Below are 24,811 nucleotides of genomic sequence, written 5' to 3'. Positions count from 1 at the left end.
TGTCTTGTTGGGCACGTTTCACTCACCTTTCAGTCTAGCTGATCCCACAAAAGCTCAGTGGGGTTAAGATCCATAACACTCTTTTCCAATTATCTGTTGTCCAATATCTGTGTTTCTTTGCCCATTCTAACCTTTTCTTTTTGTTTTTCTGTTTCAAAAGTGGCTTTTTCTTTGCAATTCTTCCCATAAGGCCTGTACCCCTGAGTCTTCTCTTTACTGTTGTACATGAAACTGGTGTTGAGTGGGTAGAATTCAATGAGGCTGTCAGCTAAGGACATGTGAAGCATCTATTTCTCTAACTAGAGACTCTGATGTACTTATCCTCTTGTTTAGTTGTATCTGGGCCTTCCACGTCTCTTTCTGTCCTTGTTAGAACCAGTTGTCCTTTGTCTTTGAAGACTGTATTATACACCTTTGTATGAAATCTTCTGTTTTTTGGTAATTTCAAGCATTGTATAGCCTTCATTCCTCAAAACAATGATTGACTGATGAGTTTCTAGAGAAAGCTGTATCTTTTTTGCCATTTTTGACCTAATATTGACCTCAAGACATGCCAGTCTATTGCATACTGTGGCAACTCAAAAACAAACCAAAAGACAATGTTAAGCTTCATTTAACGAACCAAATTGCTTTCAACTGTGTTTGATTTAATGGCAAGTGATTTTCTAGTACCAAATGAGCAATTCAGCATGATTACTCAAGGTAAGGTGTTGGAGTGAGGCATAACAATTTGAAGTGGAACGCAGCCCTAGACTCAGGACTGATCTTTTTTTAATTGCAGCATGCACAAAATCAAACATACACTGCGATCTTAATGAATGGGCACTTGCTCAGCCCTCGAAGCATGACATTGTTTTGCGACAGGAGGGTGAGTTATTGGCAATTCTAAGCATTTGCAAATTAACATTTTCAGACATGCTGTAATTCAGATGAATATACCGGTTTGTTTTAAAAAGGTGTATGAATTACGTGTGTATATGAATATTTAAGGTGCCCATTTTCAAAAGTCATTACGGTAGCAATTCTGACTCACTGTACAGTTAGTGACAGAGGACAAAGATGCTGCAAACTGATGTAAAAAACAAATTAACAAATAAAGATGCGATGTGAGTCGCGACAGTCTGAAGGTGTGTGGAGCAATAGAGACAGTTTGAGTGATTATGCACACTTTTGTTTTCACTTTCCAACATGCACACTCTCAACTCCAGGTGCTTTCAATCTCTCATCAGCCACTCATCCCAGCACTATTTTGTGACAACCCTGATTTTCTCTGAACATCAGAGTAAAACATGCAATAACACTAATAACAGAAAAATAGCAGTTTAACCTTCAGTAACAGCATCACGTTTTTACACAGTTGCTTAATAATTAGTGATTTGCGTTACAACAAAACGCCAAAGACGGTAAACAAATCATAGATACTAATGTCTTATCACTGGAGTGGTTTTGGAGCTTGTAGTGGATATATGTATCTTAGTTTTGAAAGTTTCTCTGCTGTGTATGATGCTCTCATGGTGTTTACTGGTTGCCAGTATGTCACAATGAAATTTTATGTTTACAACAGAACTATTTGTAATTTTTCAATTCAAATAAATGTTAGCATTTCACATTTAATGTAAATTGAATGGAATTTTAAAGTGTGGGACATTAACGTATAACTGTAGCATGTAACTTAAAGTGTGGTAGGGGGCACTTTATAAATAAATATCATGATTGAATCAATCACACTGTTAAAATATCGGTGATCAGGATTGGCCTCAAATTTTCTTAAGGTTGCACCACGAGAAAAAAAATCCCATAGATTTACAATGAAAGAGGGACAATCTAGGGACCAAAACATCATAGAAATGTCTTGGTTATAACTGTAACCTGGATTCCCTGATAGGAGGGAAAGAGACGCTTCACCAGTAGCTGAAGGGAACTAAGGGAACTCCACCCAGGAGTGACCATCTCTGAAGCCCGTATAGAATCATGCCAGTCTCATTTGCAGATGGCGCTTGGCACTCTGGCCCTTATGCACACATCATCATGAGCACATAAACTGGAGCACAGCCCCATAATGGAGAGCAGATCCTTTTTCAAGGGAATTTTCCATTGGGGAGCATCCAAAAGCTCTACCAGCTCTGAAAACCAAGGGTGGTTGGGCCACTCCAGAACAACCAACAGCATGGTTTTCATGTCTTCCCGAACCTTGCACAACACTTGGTGTAGCAAGCTGACAGGATGGAATGCATACTTGCGTTTACTTTACTGTCCATGTGGATCAGAACACACGCCATTTCCTCCAATTCCATTTGAGTCGGCGCCACCTTGACCCATTTGGTAAATGTGCAGGGAGCCAGGGACAAGCCAAAGGGTAGGAATTTGAACTGCTATGCCTGTCCCCTTGAAGGCATATCTCAAGAATGGCTTTGGCAAAGGACTATTTTAACATAAAACTACTCGTCTTTCAGGTCTATTGACATGAACCAGTGAAACGGAGGGACATGAGACAAAATCTGTCTCTGAGTAACCATTTTGTAGCGTGTTCCGGGCCTTCTTTGTAGCCAGTGTGGACTGTTCCGTAGACTTTAGTCCCCAATTCAAGGTCCTCATACCATTAGGAAAGCTTGCCTCTCCTTGACGGAGGTTTTCCGCTGGGACGAGAGCCAGAAAGCACAATTGTGCATTTTGGCCATAACCATTCTGGCCTCACCGCTGACTTAGTCTCCACCTTCTGGGGGTGAACTAGAGACCAAGGGCGCTTTGCTTAATGTAGCGCTACCCAGAGGAAGGGCGTGAGCAAACCGGCTGCGATTCAATGCCATCTCGTCTCAGCAAGATGTGCTTGTAGGCAACCGACTGGTTCTTTTCCTACTGGAATCTCTCGGTGAACGCACTCATGGTGTAACCAATGCGTCGAACAATGGCTTTGTCCTTTTTGCATCGTTTTGGTATGTTCAGCCAGAGAGCACGTTCAACGGACATCAGACTTCCCATTGACCTGCCAATTGCCTGGGCAGTAATCTTGGTGGCTTGTAGCGGCAGATCAGTGGCGTGACGCAGCCTTTTGAAGGACTCTGGGCCTGGGTTGCTTTTGTCCATAAACAGGTCTGTCTGGTAGGTCTGCAAGACCGCTATGGTGTGCAGGGCCAAACCAGCCTGACCCACCACAGTGTAAGCCTCACTGACCAAAGAGGATGTGAGCCTACATGGCTTGGACAGGGCATAAGTGGGTTGCAAAAGCCTCTTCTACTTAACCTCTCTGCACTGAGCGATGATGCAATTTAAAGGCTGCTGCACCAGAGACAAGCACTCTTGCTGAGTAGGGAGAGTATCATGTCTTAACCAGCTGTTCGTGCAGTTCAGAAAAGAATAGCACCAGGTGACCAGACTTGGAGTTATGCAGACTTTGTAAAAACCATTCAGCAAGTCAAGAACGATCGGGGGCATCATGCATGGGCCATTAAAGCTTAAGTGTCTCTACTGTGGTAACCTTCAACTCAGCAATGGAGGCCATCCTTGCTCTGTTTTCCACCCCGCAGGGGGAAATACCAATGGGCCCATCAGCCAAATGTGATTAGGTCTCACTGTCATAGGCCTCCAGCGATATAACATCCCCTTCATCATCATCTACAGCGAACGTGATCTCACAACGTGCAGCAATAGTAGGAACTGAACAGGCAAAGCTGCATGAAATGGAGGAGGAAAAGTCTGACCAGCCTGAACCAGTGACATATCATCCTCAAAATCTCTGCGCTCTGCATCCCGTCCTCGCTTAACTTCCTCATGCGGTCGCTCGGGAGCCGCAGAGGTCGAATATCGTGAGGACAGGGGACTGGCATCAGCTTTTAGAAAGAAAGCAAGCTAAGCATCTTGATCAGGGCTTGACATTAACACCTGCCAGCCTGCGAAGTGCGGGTAGAAATTAGCACTGGTGAATAACTCCATCACTCTTACTAGCCACTTTGACGGGTGACGTTTTCAGGGTTTTCTGCATTGAAAATTCTGTGAATTTCAGGCCTCCGAAGCAAAGTAAATTACATGCATCTTGCACACAGTGCTTTATGTGCTCTAAATATTTTTCTGATGCAGTTAAAAAATTTTGTGCGGCACAATCCATCATAAACCCCTCGTGTGCGTGTACCGCGCTCACCTGTCTCTGGAGCCTGTGTCCTTCTAAACTCATTTCATTGTCTTATATATGCAGTTAAAGTCTCCTGTTACTTTTGTCACTTTTTGGCTAGTGAAAATGATGAGTGGCTAATGACTTTGGTTCACCACTAGCCACATGCCCAGTGAGACAAAAAGTTAATGTCAAGCCCTGGTCTTGAGTTTTATGCGCTCATGGTGAAAGCAATCAGTCTCAACGAGCTCCGCATCCACGTGGGCCTGACCCAGGCAGATATGATTGTCAGAAAAAGGGATATATCACTTGCAAGGAGTGAAACACACAAACTTTTATGCAGTGTACTGCCAAATTAAAAGCTTGTTGGTTTAGAACTCAGTGGTTTATTCTTTGGATGGATGATTTGTTGCATATAGCAATGCCCCATGCAAGTTAAAATTTTACAACAAAAATGTTACCATTGTATAATAATAATACTACTACTCAACATAACATAATAAAGATTGCAATAATACATATATTCAAGTTGACTGGGTTCCAAAAATAATGATGATGAATAGTGGGCTGAAACTCTTTCACAAAGTGGACAAAGACAGTTACACATTAGTAAGGTGCAATGTGAAAACAAAGACAGTGTGTGTGAGTTTTTTTTTTTTTTTTTCTCGGTTTCACTGTTGTTTTTGTTTATTTGTTAACTTGTTTGTGACAGAAGTGGAAAAAGGTCAGTTGTTGTTTTTTTTTTTTTTTTTTTTTTTTTTTTTGAGAGGACTCAAGTGTGAACCCTCAAAGAGTTGCCCAAGTCTTTTTATTGAAGTAGAACATGGGCAAAACATTACAAAATATTGATCAAAAGGATTTTTTTGTTTGTTTTGTTTATCATATTGCAGTTCAAATCGCAATTGCAATATTTTTCAAAATAATCGCAATATGAATTTTTGTCCAAATCGTGCAGTCCTACAAGCAAGCATGTGTGATGATCCTATTATTTAGCAATATTTTCATAATGATACTTTTTAAATGTATCAGTATAGGCCATTATTTTCTTTTGTTTTAAATTTGTATATCAGTTTCTTTAATTTGGGGTAGATGTGTGTTTATGTGCAGTATTTACAGTTCAAATGTTTGTCAGCATGAAACACTGTTTGCAACCCTTTTTTCTTCTGTAATGTGAAAATGTTGGTGATTGACTTGATTATATCTATCAGGAATGATTGGGTCATGAAAAGTGTGGTTGCATACCAGAATGGAACCAGGTGGTTGGAGGGGAGGGATTGAATCAGTTAGAGGGATTTGGGATCAAATTTTAAAAAATTAAAAAATTAAGTTGTTTCAGAGGCAGAAAAACTTTATACATTTTGATAAAAGATTTATTGGACGGCAGTTGTGCAAAATAAGACCAGAAATGTGTATTTAAAAAAGTTGAGCATATTTTGATTTCATGTTTACTTTAAATCCTCAAAATGATGGAGCCAGAATGATCTCAAAAATAATATATTTACAAAATACTAGGGCTGTCAATCGATCACATTTTTTAATCGAATTAATTACATGGTATGCTGATTAATTAATCAAATTAATCGCATATATAAATATTTGCTAAGAATGCCCCTCAAATAACAATAATTCAATATATAATGATTAAATACTTATAAATAGTTATATTTAAATAATTATACATAAAATACAGTGTGTGTATATATATATATATATATATATATATATATATATATATATATAATATAATATTTAATTAAACAAAAACACACAAACACATACAGGGCAGCTGCCCGTAGCTCTCTCTCTCCCAAACTGCAGCCTCCGGTGGCCTTTATCCCTCTCATCGGCTTGATTAGCCTGATTAGGGGCCGGTCGTGCATCATCATGGCCCGGCCCCGCCCTCCTCCTTGCCACAATATATTATAAAAAATAATATAGATAATTAAAATGCATTACATCATTGTAGCACACGAGTAAAGATGAAAAAATACGGTAACACTTTATAATAAGGTTCCATTTGTTAACATTAGTTAAAAACATTAGTTTACATGAAATAACAATGGACAATACTTTTACAGCTTTTATTAATCGTATTTAATGTTAATTTCAACATATACATTTTTCAAATCAAAAGTTGTGTTTGTTAACATTAGTTAATGCACTATGAACTAATATGAACTAACAATGAACAATTGTATTTTTATTAACTAATATTAACAAAGATTAACAAATGCTGTAAACAATATATTGTTAATTGTTTGATCATGATACCTAATGCATTAACTAATATTAACGAATGGAACCTTATTGTAAAGTGTTACCAAAAAAAAACAAAAAACAATTCAAAAAGTGGCTTTAGTATGCAATATATAGTTTATTTCCATATTATTGAACATAAGCCTATCATTGGCCTACAGTTCACAGCAATCCATTTTGCAGTTGAATTCGTCAATCTGTCCAAGAAAGATTTATTATGAGGGCTTGTCTACGGACGCATCAATGTACACCTGCGTCAGACGCTTTTGGAGCGTCTCTGTTGCGTCGCTTCATAAACATACAGTTTTAGGTCGCTGTGTCAAGTTAAACATAGTTTGATACTTAGAAAAACACGTTTTGAGATCCCTGCGTTCGGATTTGTACTCCATCAAGCTGTTTGAACGCAAGAATGTGTTCTCATCTTGTTTTGTCTGCTGTCTGTGAGTGTGGTTTGTTCTCTGTATAAGCATGTACTTCAAGCTTGAATTGCTCACATGGAAGGAATATTCCTTATTAGGGTCCGGGGACATGATTAATTGCGTAATTTTTTTTTAACACGTTATTTTTTTATATAATCGCACTGAATTAACGTGTTAAATCGACAGCCCTACAAATACAATTCAGAAATGCACAGAACAGTTCACATTCACAAAATCAGATTCATAAATCCAAAATACAGTTCATTAATGCACAAGTCAAAGCACAAATATTACCCCAATTGCACACACAAATACTTCTCACTTAAATACAAATATGTTTTGATCAGTTCTTGAATTAATTTGAATCAGAACATTTGTGAATGTTGTTACATTTATTTATGAATCATTGAATCTGCATTTGCAAATTGTCACGTGTGTGGATGGCTTTGGATTTGTGTGTGGCTATTTTGAGGTTTCGAATCACAAATTGCAATTTTTTAGGAAGTCTTCTTTAGCCAATCACATTACGCTTTTAATCCAACAAATCATAACACGCCTTGCTGAACTCTGGTGGATATCGCCTCTGACGCATTCGATCGTGGTTGAGTGTGGGGGAAATTGATTCCCTGTCACCATAGTTACTCATTCCTATGAGAATAATGGGGAGAAATATCTGATAGATTTGGCTATTTTAAAAATGAAAAACATGACAAAAAGCTGTTGTGTAATTTTTTGCACTGTGGACACACAGTGTTATTTTTTTATTGCCTTTCAACCAACAAATATAGACGCCAAAAGAATACTACTGTGACTGCAGTCGACCTGTATGCTGGATATGTTATTTAGTATGTTTGAGAAACATTCGAGCGGATTCAAGACTAAATCGATCATCATATCATCACAAAAGCGGTTCCAGTAGAGACATAATGATGAGTTAACACCAGAGAACAAGACAAGATTTCTGAAAAACTTGAAATGATCGGAGTGGAGTGCTGCTTATATTGGTTTTCATGCTTTAATGTGTCAGATTTCTGGGTTTGGTGAAGTGTTTAATTAATAAGGTAAAGTTGCTATAAAATATTTAGGTACACACTACACAATACTTGGTATGAATGTATATGTGTATACTCATCTCCATTAGCACTGTCTTTACTGACAAACAAAGTACTTATTAAGAAGAAACAATAATGAAAACTACTAATGATTGTATTCTTAATTGTTGTAATCCCCATCATTATTGAATCCCCCTTCTTTGTGTTTTTTGTTGATTAGTTTTATTCTATGTGTACTATTTTAACCTTATAAAAGTTTAAGCCTTCATGCATTGTCTGCTGAGGCTGTAAATTATAATATAAAAATAATTAAAGGTCTTCCACTGAAATTGCATCAGCTATCACAGGTTGCACCTCTCATATATATATATAATATGTACATATACACACACACACACACACACAACAGTTAGTTCCGGTCCTTGAATCTGATTGGACGAGAGACGTTCCATGAGTACTGATGGTCTCACACCATCATCACTCGGACGCTTCACTGTGTGAATCACTCCGCTTGTGTTCGTGCCGTTCTAAACTAAAGTGTAAGAGCAGTGCAGATGTGTTAAGCGCTACTGTATATGTGTCTCTTTACATGTAATTTTTTTGACATTTACAAATGTTAGCCAGCAGGTGGTGGCAAAAGATCATTTTTGTGTGTAATATTAGCCAGTTAGGTGACGTGAAGTCGGCGTCAGTCAGTGTTTACATTGTAGGGCTTTACTGGTTGTTTAGATCAGTGTTACTATCAGAAATAATTGGTAATTATTTCTGTAGTTATTAATCAATATTTAAATTAATTAATTGGATCTAACTCATTAAAACCTCATATGGGACTCCAGTAAATGTAGTGTGCTACGTTTAGGAGCAAGTTTGGTTATTAGCAATAATTAATAATTATCAAAGATAATTATTAATTATTAAAATCAATAGAACATTGATGAGAATCAATGTTAGCTTTTTTTAATCCTTTAAATCAACAGTTATCAAAGATAATCGTTAATTGTTAACGTCGATGAAACATTAATTAAAATTAACACTAGCTTATTGATCATTCAAATTCAATCAAAGATAATTATCAATTATCAAAAATCAATAGAATATTAATAAGGATTAACATTGACGGGGCACCACCCTGAAATCAGGGACTAATAACCGAATATTAAAACAGTCTCAATATTAGATTAGATGTTTTCTTAGGAAAATCGACATCCGAAGAATATCGATTTTCGGGAAAAAAAACAATGAATGAAGGTTTGAATCCGAGCACTGACATCCCGTCAGCATGACACAGCTGTATGCAAAACAAACCAAAACACGTCTCTTTGTAATATAAACGAAGTAATATCAATTAATAATTAATACAATGCAGTCAATGAACTTCCGACTTACAACTACAAACTAAACAGTGATATGATTAGATATGGAAATAAAAATAATTCTATAACACATAAGGTGTGTGTGTGACAGTGTGTGTGTGTGTGTGTGTGTGTGTGTGTGTGTGTGTGTCAGTGTGGTTAGTGAGAGAGAGAGAGAGAGATGATTAAGTGACAGCTTGAAAGCTGATTTCGCGATAGCTGGAGATAAAGCAGCCGTGTTCATCACTCAGAGACGCGGTTTTACGAGCGGGGCTCGTAAAAGTCCCTTGTTATTTGACTCTTTAATGGATGAACTCAGTTGCTGTCTCACCCGCGATGGCGAAAATGCACAACAGTCCAATTTGTTTGGACCACAATACAGCAAAACAAATTCGTGATAATTAATACCCTGAGTATTAATAATTAGCGGACATGGCGGTCCGTAAACTGTACAAGCAAAAACCTTGAAACACAAGAATAACACGCTATAATATTCTATCTCTGCCCAGACGTAACCTCTTACTTGAATCGCATGAGGACACAGGTAGAATGTGTTTTCCTCCGTCCTTTAACTTTGACCCGGTTCCTTGAGGCTCGTGTGATGACGAGAGGTCGTTTCCTCGCGCTGTCAGCGGGCGGTACGGCTGTTGATTGTCGGCGGCCGGTACAGCTGTTGATTGTCGGCGGCCGGTACGGCTGTTGATTGTCGGCGGCCGGTACGGCTGTTGATTCTCAGAGGGCGGTACGGCTGTTGATTCTCGATGGGCTGGCGGAGAACTCAGAAATGTCGACTTGATTGAAGATGGAAGAGAAATCTTTAATCTCTTCACTTCTGTAGGCCAACGGATGAAGATGCGAATTGCTCGGCGGTCTCCTTCGGATCCGTTAAGAGTGTTCGGTTGAGCACAGAGTAATCTCAATTCGTCCAGCGAGATGGAGATTGTATGGCTACAGTTTCAAGTCGGACATTACTTCCTTATGCCACGAGGCTGCACCGGAGAGCAGCAAAAAGCTAAGTCCGTATTCGGTGAACTAAGTCGCTGGAAGCCACTTTGGAAGCATTTCAGAATTATTTGAAGTCCTGATGATGTCATGTTTGTGGGACGTTCTGTGGTGTGCCTCATCCAATAGGAGTTGAGAGCTCGATCCTTTAGAGGGCAAGGCTTCATGGATCTGTAGTCTGTTTTGGACTCCCTTTGTTTGATTTTGGCGCGATTTTTATCAGTAAGATTTACGACTTAGAAGGAGGGGGCTTGAGGAATGTTTTTTATGACTGTTAGGCCTGCCTTTGTCTTTTATCTGAATACATGAGGCCCAACAACATACAACAGCACTACATGATCACTTGTATTACTACTACACTACTAAAGCTAGGAAATAGCTTTAAACGGCTTTAAACAAACAACTTCAGCATTACGGCTCATCATAGCTGAGAGAGACAATGCTTCCCTCTTACCGGACTTTCCACATTGGAGAGGACATACTGTTTAAAATAGAGAAGAAGATTGTGGTTTTGATAGTGAATGACTCTTGTGCTCCAGCTACAGCGAAATAGGAAGAAATACCCCTGCTTGGATGGCTATTTTTCCACTGAGATAGCTGATCTTCAGAAAGCTGACAGCATCTCTGCTTGGGAGTGGCAAAAGGTGATGGCACACGCTCCATCTCTCTCTCTCTCTCTCTCTCACACACACACACACACACACACACACACACACACACACACACCCCATCCTTGTTTATCCAATAGCTTGGTAGAAACAGCACAAGGCGTGATACTATTTCTGAAGTGACATTTTTCAATTACTAACGAAGGCTTGAACGCATCATTTGTTTTGAACCAGCAACGGCAGATTCTGATCCATGGCGTAAGAAAGTAGTTCCATGCACAAATATGTTTTTTTATGACCGTACTCAGTTTTCCCTAATTTTTTAAAAATGTACTTGTTCATTGAACTGTTGTATATAAGCAAAATCACACTCGCAATCATGGTATATGGCCCTAATTCAGTACTGCTGTGATCACCTGTGGCCAAATCACAGCAGTGCTGATGTAGGGCCAGAAATATATAAATTTGTCTCCCTATTTTTAGCAGCATAATTGAGTGAGAGTTTGCCATTGAGATTTATGTTTTCTTTAAAGAAATCATAAAAGTGTGCATTTAACTAAAGGAAAAAACAGAACATCAGTATTTCTCACTCTTTAACCTGGCAGAGGAATTCCCATTAGGAGACTCCTGTATTTCTTCAAACCTATTCTACTTTTTCACCATTTATTCCATAGGGTTGTGTACTGGGACTGGAGATAAATAGATGAGATGAAGAGGTAAACAGAGGCAGTGTCATTTTTTGAAATCCTACAAATGATTGATACACTTTTAGATTGAAACCATGAGCAATATGGGGCCAAAAAGGGATTGTATAGAGAGATTGGGCAATCCCAAATATTGCTCTGAGAGCAATCCTGAAGGAGTCATGAGATATGTATTGTAGAGCTGATAAAACTAGATTTACGGAGGAATCGCACTCGCTTTGTGCTCGCTATGTTGTTAAAAATCTTTTCCTGTCTATTTGAAATGGTCTGGTTAGTTTATGCCCTTTTAATAACAAAACATGCAAGCAAGCATACTTCAACAGAAGTCCCTTGTGTCATTTTACTGTCTTGTTGTATATTTACAGTATAGCGATTCCTCAACATTGTTTTCTCGCTCATTTTATGTTGGAAAAAATGTGTGGGTCATATTGCTGTTCTGCATAGCTAAATTATTAATGAATGTCAAAAACTAGCTTATTAGAAAAGAGTCGAGAGTGATATGTTAAACAGCTGGTGGAGGAACAGGCTGTTTTTTTTTATTTATTTATTTTTTTTTTATTATTTATTTATTTTATTTTTTTAAATTTTTATATATATATGTTTACATTTACATTTATGCATTTGGCAGAAGCTTTTATCCAAAGCGACTTACTGTGCCCTGATTACAGGGACAGTCCCCCCGGAGCAACCTGGAGTTAAGTGCCTTGCTCAAGGACACAATGGTGGTGGCTGTGGGGATTGAACCAACAACCTTTCGCTTACCAGTTCAGTGCTTTAGTCCACTACATGACATACATTTTGTGTAATCCAATAAATCAGTCTGCCCAGCCACTGGAGTATGTCCCTTATTGTTTATCTTCCATCATAATTAGGCAAATTTGTAAAGCCTTTACATCCAATGGGCCTCATTCATGAAACATGAACAGAATGTAAATCCGTTTGTACGAATAATTTTATGAACAATTTACTCTTACTTACGAACAATTTACTTATTCATTCTGCTTGTGTTGAATGTAGCATGATGTTGGAATTACAAATGTAGAGTGTTTATTTGTTGGTTACACAAGCAGAACGTTAATCTGTTTGTACGTAAATTGAAATAAATTGCGACCAACTTTGGTACTTTTACGCAAATTTATTCTGCTTGTGTTTCAAGAATGAGGCACAATGTGTGAAATTAGAAGTGTTCGTTTTTTACATAAGCTGAACGTAAATCTATTTTTATGTTAAACTACAGCATTGAACTGAAAGCAGCAATTTACTTACAAATAGGTTTATGAACAATTTACAAAAACGTTGTTCTGATTGTTTCATGAATGAGCCACAATGTGTTAATTTATAATATAGTGAATGTAGATACTTAACTACACCTATCTCTTATGAAGAAATGAAGATGTCAGAATTGAGATTCAGAATTTAAATTTGAATCACAATGACATTTACTTAGACATACTTTTGCCGTATGTTTATTTATTCTCGAGTTAATCAGCTAGTTGTCAGAGTGTTTGTCTCATATCACAATCAGCCATTAGGTTCAGCTAGTTCTGTGTTTTATACTTGCACAGCTGACTGTTAATAATGAATCCCTAATCCTGAAATGGCCATGCTTTAGACAAAGTATTGATTATTATATTCTGCAATTAAGAAACAACAATATTTAACAATATGATTCAACTCATCCATTTTATATATATATATATATATATATATATATATATATATATATATATATATATAAAATAATAACAATTATTATTATTATTATTTTTATTTTTTTTTCTCCCCAATTTGGAATGCCCAATTCCAAATGCGCTCCAGTCCTCGTGGTGGCGTAGTAACTCGCCTCAATCCGGGTGGCGGAGGACAAATCTCAGTTGCCTCCGCATCTGAGACCTTCAATCCACACGTGGCTTGTTGAGCGTGTTACCGTGGAGAATAGCGTGAAGCCTCCACACACGCTACGTCTCCATGGTAACGCACTCAACAAGCCACGTACAACTCACCACGTGCCCCACTGAGAGGGAGAACCACACATTATAGCAACCACGAGGAGGTTACACCATGTGACTCTACCCTCACTAGCAACAGGGCCAGTTTTGTTGCTTAGGAGACCTGGCTGGAGTCACTCAGCACACCCTGGATTCGAACTCGCGACTCCAGGGGTGGTAGTCAGCGTCAATACTCGCTGAGCTACCCAGGGCCCCAACTCATCCATTATAAATCTAAAAAGAAATAAATAATATAAGATTTATAAGCATTTTATATCTGTCTACAAAACTAAATAAAAGAGCCTTAGCCTTTAGATCAAAACAGTCTTTAAGATCATAAGAAACATAAATTTAGTCAAGTGTGCCCCGAACTTTTGACTGGTAATGTAAAAGGACAGAACATACACAGAATATTCACAAACAATATGAAATTACACAATACAGATCTTTTCACCTGCCTGTAAACACACAAATATTGGAGGTTTATGCCCCATAATGATGATCTACACTGCCTGAAATTCACATTTTTGTGAATTGACAGCAGATTTACCATATTGAGTGTTCTGAATAAAACCTCTTCAAGAGTTTCAATGTATTGTGCTCTGATGGTCTCTGATAGAAATCTATAGAATCCACATAATCTTTTTATAACCATGTTTCCTTTCTAATATCTTCAAAGGTGGGCTAGATCTTATTCTAATGCCTGGGTTGGGATTTGATAAGAATGGCAATCGACTTGGACGTGGAAAGGGCTTCTATGACACGTATCTGGAACGCTGTAGGAGGCACCCGAAGGGAAAACCATACACCATCGCCTTGGCTTTTAAAGAGCAGCTGTGTACTCAAGTCCCAGTGGACAACCATGATATCCTTATTGATGAAGTCCTCTATGAAGAAGAGGAATGAACTGTGCAAGTCACATTTTAATTTGAAAAATGTTGAACCAAATTTGTATATGAACAATTCCTAAGACATTGTTTCTGTGAGTCCTGTTTCTGCATATATAAAATTAAATGGATCAAATTTCTCTTTAACCTTGACATTTATGCAATCAGTATTCTGAATTGATATTTCCTTTGTTTCAGCAAAGCCTAGAAAAGAGTGTATTTTTCAGTGTAAGGTTTACCAAGCTGTGACTACAAAAGGCTAAATATGGAGTCTCTGTCCTAACCTTAAAATGTGTACCAATACATGAGCATTTCTTGATTTGCTTTGTATCATTTTCATAAAATGGTTTCCTAGTATCATTGCTCACAGTTTTTTCTCTCTCCACTAATCGATCTTGTTGCATTAGCTCACATTACCAAGCTTACTTTTAGATCAAGACTATAAAATCCTCAAACTTAAGTTGTCTGAACAATATTGTTGTGTACTGAATCTGATAGACCAATACATATTAATCGGGCCAATATTTGGCCATTTTTGAGATTATCAGCATTATAATTTTGCACACCCAGCCAACAGTTAAAGTTAGTAATTTCACCAAAGATGCTGACTGCCACCCCTGGAGTCACGAGTTCTAATCAAGGGTATGCTGAGTGACACCAGCCAGGCTTCCTAAGCAACTAATTGGCCTGGTTGCTAGTGTAGAGTCATATGGGCTTCCTCGTTGTCGCAACGTGGTGCTTCTTGCTCTCGTTGTGGCACGTTGTGCGTGGACGCCAAGGTGAATAGCGTGAAGGCACTTCCACACTAGGGAAAGCTCAGATGGAGCGTTTGACGCTTGGGAGTACATTAAGTCCATTTGAAAGGGGTGTACCACAGAGAGTAGAGGTGGTCATGGATAGAAATGGCTATTTAAAATATATATTTTTGACAATGGATAAGTAAACATTGAAACTCTTCTCCAGGCTCCCTCTCTACACAATTACAGTCTTTTTACCCTGACAGAGAAAGATAATAGAGGACAGGGAATGAATACGCCGCTTGTTTGAGTTTGTTCGCCTTTTTGTTTTATTTATTTATTTTTTAATCTCACAGCGCAACTAGTCCCATGTCTCTGAGATTCTCATAGGTCAGTGGATGCCTACACTAGAGTGCGTTGCAGCAAAAGTTGAAATGTTTTCAACTTTTGATCACATGACAGAGCTTCACTATCAGAAACCCTTGCGTTTCTTTCTCCATCCTTCCGACGCACCATCCCCATGGAAATCAGTGCATTTGCAGCATTCTCTGATGCAGCATTATCTCTAGTGTATAGACGCCCTGAGCCTCCACACACGCTTTCTCCATGGTAACACGCTCAGCAAGCCATGGGATAAGATGCGCAGGCCGACTGTCTCAGAACTGGAGGCAACTGAGATCCGTCCTCCGCCACCCAGATTGAGGTGAGTAACTGTACCTCCACGAGGAAGTAGAGAGCACTGTGAATTGGGCATGCCAAATTGGGGAGAAAAAGGGGAGGAAAGAAATGTATTTCACTGAGCAATTTCACTGTTCTATATGATTCATCTCTGTCTACATACAAATATATTATTTTTTTAAAAAGATGCGTTGAGAACGGTATCAGAAATTACCTGCATTGAGTACGTTTGATATACAGTGATACAGAATATTTTTCATCTTGTTCATGTTATGATGCATTATACACTGCTGCAATTTATATACGCTTTCACCTCCAGAAAGTTAAGTTTTAGTAGCAAGAAAACTGATCCCTTGTCAATTTAGAATTAAATCATCTTTTTTTTTTCTTTTCTTTTTCTTTTTTTTTAATAGCAATGTATCCTATTTGTGATCAGATTTTAATAAGCAAGTTGTGCAGCCCACCACTAATGTTAGGCGATCAAGCCGCAACAGTGCCCAATTATGACCATTGGTGAAGCAAAAATAAAAAATTGAGCCAACCTATTAATAGTTCACACAGTTACAGATTTTCTCAGTCGATTTTATAAATTTCTCCAAACTGTAATCAGTGCTCTCAAAACAATTCACACAGCGGACAAAACAGACACTCAGTTTTGCAAAACAATTCAATTTCACTGCATAATGAAGCAAAATATTCTTTTCTGATAATGCATTTATTAAAACTAAATACTAACATCAAAACTATAGATTGTTCTCTATTGAATTCATAACATGTTCAGCTATAGACACACAACTCTATGATTGAAATAACACATTTATCATAAAAATCCACAGTAAAGACCTTTTTTCCATGTGTTCTCATAAAATGTCTCTAAATTTGTAGTTTTCCCTGCTCTTCCTCTTCCAATGCCATTCCTCCTCCTCCTTTCTTTTGTTGAGATTGAAGTCACTGTAGATCTGCTCACATTAGGCCGAACACTCTGTGTGTCTTAGAGAGGCCATAATTCATAACATGATCAATTAACTCGCAGATCATTTGAGCCTTCTTTATTCTAATCTTCCACCCTGATGTCCTCTTTCTGTTCACCATCATTACACCATCTCCATTTGGTCTTTCCTGAAGTCTTTCCATGCACACACCTGAAAGAGTTGACAAAACATTCCCATTTTCTCATCACTTCTTCCTCAGATTTTCTCTTTCTTTACCCTCTTCCTCTTCTTCCTCATTGTTTGTTTGCTCTGAATTTTCATATTTGACCCCTTTTATAGATAGCAGAGTCATGATAGTTGTGTGAAAAGTTTAGTAAATTGCATTTGCTTTGTTGTGTGCATTACTAACTATGTAGTGTTTCGAGAAAATGAGGAAAATCAAGAAACATGCACAATCTGTTTATGACTATTACAAAGTTTTCAGATGGCTGTGTTGATTGTTGTGAGAGCAGTGACCTGAGTTTGGAGATATGCTGTGGCGGAATGATCCGCCCCTCTGGCTCGTCATCGTCGCCCCGCCTCTTAGGGCCGCACTTCAGCCAGGCACAGGAACGGAGTTGGGCGGGAGAGCGAGAAGAGGTGCATAATTAATAAGCCTCGCTTGGTCAGCGGTGAATGAAGCACACCTGATGGGGATTAATGCTTCATCACTGCTGTCTTTAAAACGCAGTGCGCACCTCTTCTCGGGGAGCTGGCTTCAAATCTCCATTTGTGCACACACTCTGGCATCCTCGCACGGCCAGGACCAGAGATGGGAGGGATCGGACGAGTGGACGCGCTGCCGGACACGTTCTTCGGACCCCCGGACGCCGTAATGAGTCACCGGGGGTGAACTGCTCACGTTGCCGCTGACAGGCTAGATGCCGGGCTGCCTTTCCCTCACGCTTGCTGTGGACCTGGGAAAACAGGCCACCAGTGACGCCACCGCCCCACGCTCCGTGGACTTTGGAGGAGAGCGTGAGTGGCCGACTGACCCAGCCCATGCCTGGGCTATCCTATGAACACTACCCTGCCCCTTTCACAGAGCCCCGTTCACCGCGAGGATGCCAGATTCCCCTTGGACACTTTATTACCCCTTTTGGACATTTTTACGTTTATTATTGTTTCCAATAAATGCCTCTCCGAGGCTTGACGCCACACCCACTGTGTCTGTCTCTTGCTCACCCTGCCACAATGCGTAAAATCAATCGAGAAAAACTGTAAGCTCATGTGATCTGTAGTCGAGTAGAAACACCTATTCATAGCCAACTTACAGTAACTTGCCACCTCCTGCAATTAAATCACTGGCAGTGTGAATGCCCCTTTAAATGTTTTTCTCATTAAGCTTCAGACGCGCTGAGATTTGCACCAGTGCTCTTTATTGACTAACAGCATGTGAATTAAGATATAATCAGCAGTCTGTCATACGATCTTGTGCCATAATGACATTTCATACTGCCAGTGATGCAGCTGCTCTCTCTCTTTTCTGCATTTGACTGTGTTGACCTGATTGCAATGAACATCTCTGAAATGGTCTTATCCTGCCCTGAAATTCTGCATTTCACCTGTTATTGCTTTGGTTACGTTATGGCGAGAAAGTGTGATCTCCAGAATGTTTTAGTTTTCACAGTCCTAACTTTGACCATCTTATCTATTTGCTTATGTAAAATAAGTTAAATGTGAAGTAATTTATTCTGTTGAAATACTTACTCCTATGCAACTTTAATATACAGGAGTCAATAATAAATAAGCTGTTCATAAGTTGATTTCCCTGAAAAGTGTAAACATTATGGCTATGTGGCACTTTCAACATTGCTCTGATTGTTTGACTGGCCCAATATAGTAACACAAATGGCAGAACAGCAGAGTGCTGTTAGCACAGTAACAGATGATGCACTTATTTGAAAATGACTTGTTCTCGGTGAAAAAAAAACAACAAAAAACGGTGTGTTGCTGTCTTGCTGTTATTATATAGCAAAGACATGGTCGGAATAGAAACATACTATTGTCATCTCAGACATAAAAACTTTTGGCAGTCCAATGAAATAATAATTCAAGAAGGAGACCTTAAAAATAATGGCTGATATTACTTCCAGTTTATTCATCAAACTGGATATGGAAGATTGAGAGCATTGCAATGAGGGATGTTCCATGCAGTGTACTCTGTTTATATACTACACATTTTGGCAAATGGATTAAGTCATCAAGGTATTCAAAGCGTATGGAAAATTTGAGCACTCTGCATGCATACTAAGGCTAGGTCATTTATTGAATATTCACAATATAATCCCAATGATTTTGCTGACGATATAAATTTAAGCAATATTGTGATATCGCAATAATTCTAATGTGCCTTTTATTTGGTCACTGCATTCCTTAAAAAGCTTGTCATTAAATGAATTTCACGATCCTTCAGGGTTGCACAATTAATCAAAATAACATCAGAACCACAACGCAGTCATATGTCAATATTAAACTGCAAAAGGCTTTGAATTTATAACATTATGTGCGCGCTTTAGAGGGAATGGATGACGCGCTGCTCTGTGTAGTCCCTGATGTGAAAATAGTGTAACATGAGAAGCACATCTGTGAAGCTTAGTTAACACAGTTACTCCACTAAAATAACTGACAATTCTGCTCTAAATGTGATGTTTGCGCTTATATTAAATGCATGCATAATTGGCAGAAATGATGCGCTGTTTTAAAAAAAAAATAATGTACAAAATAATGTATATAGTTTGCGCTTTATGTATGTAGTCATGAAATCAGATACCCTCTACTCAAAATCCAAACACAAAAGAGACACACAATACCAGGTGTAAATGATGATGGTGCCATATACATATCTTCAAGTTTCAAGTTTTATTGGTCACATACATAACCATACACAGTACAACATGTAGTGAAATTCTTGGTACGACTTTTCTCCCCACAGTTTACGATAAAATTATCTATCTATCTATCTAGATAAGGAGTAGAAATAGAATTAAAAAAACACAATTAGAAAACAATTTATAACACAATAAAATACACAGTAAAATAGAAGAAATATACTGTATGTACAAAGTATGCATACAAAGAATATGAAATTCATAAATAGAAATATGTAATATGCATATTAATACCAGGGAATAAACAGGGCACATTCACAACGGGAATGTTAGAGACAAAGTCAAAACTGATGCACTAGATTAAAATGTTTTTCTTGTTTCTTTTTTATCTGTCAAAATGACGGACAAAATTTGGAATTATTCGTCAATGATTCAAAGATCGGTCAAATAATTGATTGTTAAGTGACTGTTTGTGCCCCACACAAAATAATGACCCTGAGATGCCACTGCTAAAAACATGACAGTTTCAGAGAAAAGAAGGAAATAACAGCATATTGCCAGATTTGGAAGGAGGAACGCTGTAAACTTTAAAATACACACACTAACACTGCAGTGCAGTTTCAGTGTTCAGGTGAAATAAATATGAAAGAAACACATTACTGTTGACAATAATGGCTGTTTAATTGAAATGTTGGTTCCTCTGAAAACAAAAACAAATCACTTTAAAGCCAATTCAAAGCAAAAACATATATATATTGCATATCATCAACTGGCTGAACAATATGTAGATATCATTTTTGTAGCCACCCTACTGCATACTACACAAATAAAATGAGTAGTATGCTATTCCTAACATACACATGATGTGATTGACCAAGTGTAGACCAAAACCTGTTTATTCTGTGTGCACCAGCCAAGAATGAAGTTTATTTTTGGATAAACTATCCTATCAATTTTCATTCATGGCTTCATCATTGAGACACAATAGACTGAAGGATTGAAATTGGAAAGAGTAGGCCAGCAACTTTTTATTAAAATTTTTTTCTCCCCTTTTCTCCCCAGTTTGGAATGCACAATTCCTAATGCGCTCTAGGTCCTCATGGTGGCATAGTGACTCGCCTCAATCCGGGTGGCAGAGGATGAACCTCAGTTGCCTCCACGTCTGAGACAGTCAATCCGCGCATCTTATCGCGTGGCTTGTTGAGTGCGTTACCGTGGAGACATAGCGCATGTGGAGGCTTCATACTATTCTCCGCGGCATCCACGCACAACTCACCACGCGCCCCACCAAGAGCGAGAGCCACATTATAGCGACCATGAGGAGGCTACCCCATGTGACTCTACCCTCTTTATCAACCGGGCCAATTTGGTTGCTAAGGAGACCTGGCTGGAGTCACTCAGCACGCCCTGGATTTGAACTCGCAACTCCAGGGGTGGTAGTCAGCGTCTTTACTCGCTGAGCTACCCAGGCCCCCAGTCCAGCAATTTTTTAATATGTGAAATAAATTCTATGAGTGATGCCCCAGGTTCCATAAAGTACAAAATTAACACCCTCTGAATTCAGTCTTGGCCTTTTGGATGACTAGTTGTGATGGAAGTGACAGAAATAGAGGAAAATCATCAAGTGCACGATTACGCACTAATGTCTTTTTCTGAATATCTGGCATTTACTGAGAAATCCCTGTAGACTTTGTGATTAATATAAAACTGCTCTTTGCCCAGTATATGAGGACGGCAGAAGGTTCCTCAGCCCAGCACTGTGTTAATTATCTAAACCTGCTTAATCAAAAACACTAGGTTCCAGGGAATGATTAATTGGGAAAAGAAATTAGTGGGAATGCCAGCTCACAGTACGGGCTCTCATTATAAGGAATTAATAAGGTGAAATGAAGACATTTGCTGGATGAGCTTCACAGTTTGACAGGTGGAGCTGGATGACACAGGATGAGCCCAAGCAACCGAGAGTTTGCATCTGGAGTTTGCTCAGCCATCTAATAAAAACACTCTATTTATCTCCAGCATCATTTCTCCACACGTTCAAGGAGCGTTGAGCTGTCTCATTTTATTTTTATCTCATGGCTGCATGTCTGTAGTTTGTCAACAAGGATAGGTAGGTTAAAAAAAAGCAGGGCTCAAAGGTTGTGTTAAAACTGCTGTTTGTACTAACAAAAAAGTACATATTTTTTGGATATTCCATAACAACTATTAAGTAATTACACTGATTTAAGTTTCATGAGTACAGATAAATCAATAACTCATGAGTTTGACACTAGGTTATTGACTGATTCAATAAAAAATAACCTGTTCATAAGATTCAATTTTTTGCAAATCGGACTACACTTGTCTGGATCTTTTCAATGGTGCTGTAGATTCAGTAGTGGTGCAGTGCCATCACTAAATAGTAGTGCATAAAACACTATCGTGCAGTATTTTAGTATTGTGTTGCTAAAATAAAGTCTAAAAAAATTTGTTTAAAACTTTCTTCCATGGAACACAAAAGATGTTTAACAGAATGTTAGCCTAAGTCACCTTTCACCTTCATTGCATATTTTTTGTTATTTCAATATGATGAATAGTGACTGTCATTCTGCCTAATGTCTCCTTTTGAATTCCACGGAAGAAAGAAAGTCATACGAGTTTGGAACAACATGAGGGTGAGTAAATGATGACAAAAATTTTATTTGGGGCTGAACTATCCCTTGTCTTAAAAAAAAAAATAAAATAGAGGGAGCATTGGTGGTAACTAAGAGTTACTTCAATGTTCTGATTTGATCAAAGAGGGTGCTTGACATTAAACAGTTTGAGAACCACTGGTATACTTCATATCTTCATATCTACTTTATTCTGATCTTTGTACTAAAATCTAGTAAAAATCTTGAGATGAATTAAACATGAATTCATAGATTCCTTTTGAGCAATGAATATTCATTGAACATCTCAAGTGAAATTAGCACCACATAATTTCAGAACACTCACAACATGATGGAAAAGCATCTGAGAATAAAAGGTGTGTTCCTAGTAAGCATTTATTCTTGGATGGCTAATTAAATTAAAAAGTCTAGCTTGCTGTGGCTCTTCAGTAGCACTCTGTGCCAAAGGATGAGGGTGGCTCACCACAGCTTACATACCACTTAGCGTGAGGCCTTCACAGGCAGAATTCGCGCTGTCAGGCTGGCATCAGGTGGAGTCTGTCTTGGCAGGACAGTTGGACAGTGATGGTGTGAGACATGGAGAGAGGCTGCAGGTGGCCTGCACACCGGTATTTCTTCTGTAAATTACAGAAATTATATACTTCAAGATGTGGGTTTGAGGGGAGTAATGGAATAATTAAAAAATGTCCATACTCATTCTCATATTTAATTTAACCCATACTCATATTTAAAGAGTGTTCCATTGGCTGACTCATAACCAAACCTCATGATGTCATGTCGCAACCTAACCTGCTCTTGCAATGTCATGACATTTGGCTAAGAGATGTGCAAGAACCAATAAATTGATGTAGGGTTTATAATTGTGTCTGACATTAATACAGCAGCATTTGAACGATCTGAATCTCATTGGCCTTTCTACACAATAAGATGGTTTGAAATAATTTTTGAGAATATGTGATTATATATATATATATATATATATATATATATATATATATATATATATATATATGTTTTTAGAATATGTGATATCATTTGAAATTAAGCATATCAACTGAACTTTTAAGAAACATCAGCATTTTTTTACGTTAGAACTTTAATAATTAGAACTACAAATGTAGCAACCATGTATGAATTCATTTTAAACAAAAGAATTATCATATAATTTAATGACTGCTGTAAAATATTTCAAACATTTTTCCAGTCAACCGAAAAATCAAGGCATAAAAAATATTCCATAATGTTAATGTCAAATATGATCTGAACAATTTCAGAAGCTTGTGTCAGCTCTCTGTCTACGCTGTTAAACCTGGTCACTGATCTTTTTTTCTTTTTTTTTAATTGATATGCCACAAACATCAACATTATTATTAATCTAATTCATTATAATAGTCAAACAAAAAAACATAGAAAAATTAAAGAACAAAATCATTGTTTAGATGTATACTTCAACATAAGAATATAATTGTCGCACACATGACCCTATTAAAGAAATCCCTAATGTCTGTTCCCTTTAGTTTTTTGGCTGGTGGTTGTATATGACATTTTATTGGTCATTCAGTGTTTCAGTGAAAAATACTAACAATAAAGAGGTCAGAGATTAAAAACTTTCTAAAAGTTACCAAAATATAAAACGTTTTCATCTGTTTATCAACATGAACTTTCAGTAGCCAAAGATGCTCATGTCTTGTCTCAGGTAGATTGCATATTGCCAACAGCTCAGTGTCTGTCCCACTAATGCCTGGCAGGCTGTTGGGCTCATTAATATTAATCATGTTGTCTGCATTCACCCGAACTGATTTTCTGAATCAAAACGGGGACTGTGACATGTGAGCACTAGCCAATGGGATTACAGCTTTTGAGTTAGCAACCAGCTGGCAGAGGCTTCTGCTGGGTCTTAAAGGTTTTGTTTTAGGCAAACGGCTGCACTTTTTTTCTTTGTACTACAATTAAGCAAAATAAACATAATAAAATTTAATTATTATTTCTCAAAATGTGTTTTTTTTAAACATCTGGTTTAATTTAGTTATTTCTAAAAGTGAGGAGGACATGTCCCCCCTTGTTATAATGGTTGCTGTGCCCTTGCATTGAAATATAAATAACAGCAAGAGAACACTGTTCACACTTTCTGTTAGGAAACCATTTAAAAAGCCCTCCGTCTAAAGAATGTGATGCCTTTCTGTTCAGCTTTACTTGAGAGAGAAGAGAATACACGCATTTCAATGTTTATGTCTAGGATAAATCTACTGGATTGTTGCTGCTGATGGTGGAGGCAGAGAGCTCTGGATGAGAGAGAGAGAGAGAGAAATTGACAGTTCCAGGGGGAGATGTGTGAAATTCACAGGAAGAGCGGTGAGAGGAAATGGGTAAGAGTGCAAATTAGGTAGGTTTACTGCGTGAGGCAGAGGAGCAGTTGACAGTCGTCAAGCCAGTCTCAATGGGGCAGAGGGAGAAAAATGATCAGCCGTTCAGCTAACAGAGTAGTAGAGCCCCCTGTGACGGTATAGACTAAATCAATGTGTATTGGATGCATTTGTGTTTTGTATTCCCATTACAATATTTACATCATT

The 24,811-nt window shown here is 38.1% G+C and overlaps 1 protein-coding gene across 3 annotated transcripts in view; it reads left to right on the top strand.

Annotated features, from left to right (window-relative positions):
- mthfs (5,10-methenyltetrahydrofolate synthetase (5-formyltetrahydrofolate cyclo-ligase)) overlaps positions 1 to 14,730 on the top strand; it is a 33,868-nt gene extending 19,138 nt beyond the window's left edge. The window contains exons 4-5 of one of the 3 annotated variants that reach the window (XM_051712321.1): positions 12,167 to 12,262; positions 14,166 to 14,308. In XM_051712321.1, the coding sequence (XP_051568281.1) occupies positions 12,167 to 12,262; positions 14,166 to 14,174 (105 nt within the window). In that variant the 3' untranslated portion in view covers positions 14,175 to 14,308. Of the gene's footprint in view, positions 1 to 12,166; positions 12,263 to 14,165 lie in introns of all 3 variants that reach the window. The other 2 variants (XM_051712325.1, XM_051712332.1) reach the window with 2 other exon arrangements.
- The last annotated feature ends 10,081 nt before the right edge of the window (positions 14,731 to 24,811 follow it).

The sequence above is a fragment of the Myxocyprinus asiaticus genome, chromosome 1, assembly GCF_019703515.2.
Source record: "Myxocyprinus asiaticus isolate MX2 ecotype Aquarium Trade chromosome 1, UBuf_Myxa_2, whole genome shotgun sequence".
NCBI classification, from domain to species: Eukaryota; Metazoa; Chordata; class Actinopteri; order Cypriniformes; family Catostomidae; genus Myxocyprinus; species Myxocyprinus asiaticus.
Note: the sequence above shows the minus strand (reverse complement) of the source record. Positions and strands in the feature narration are given on the sequence as shown.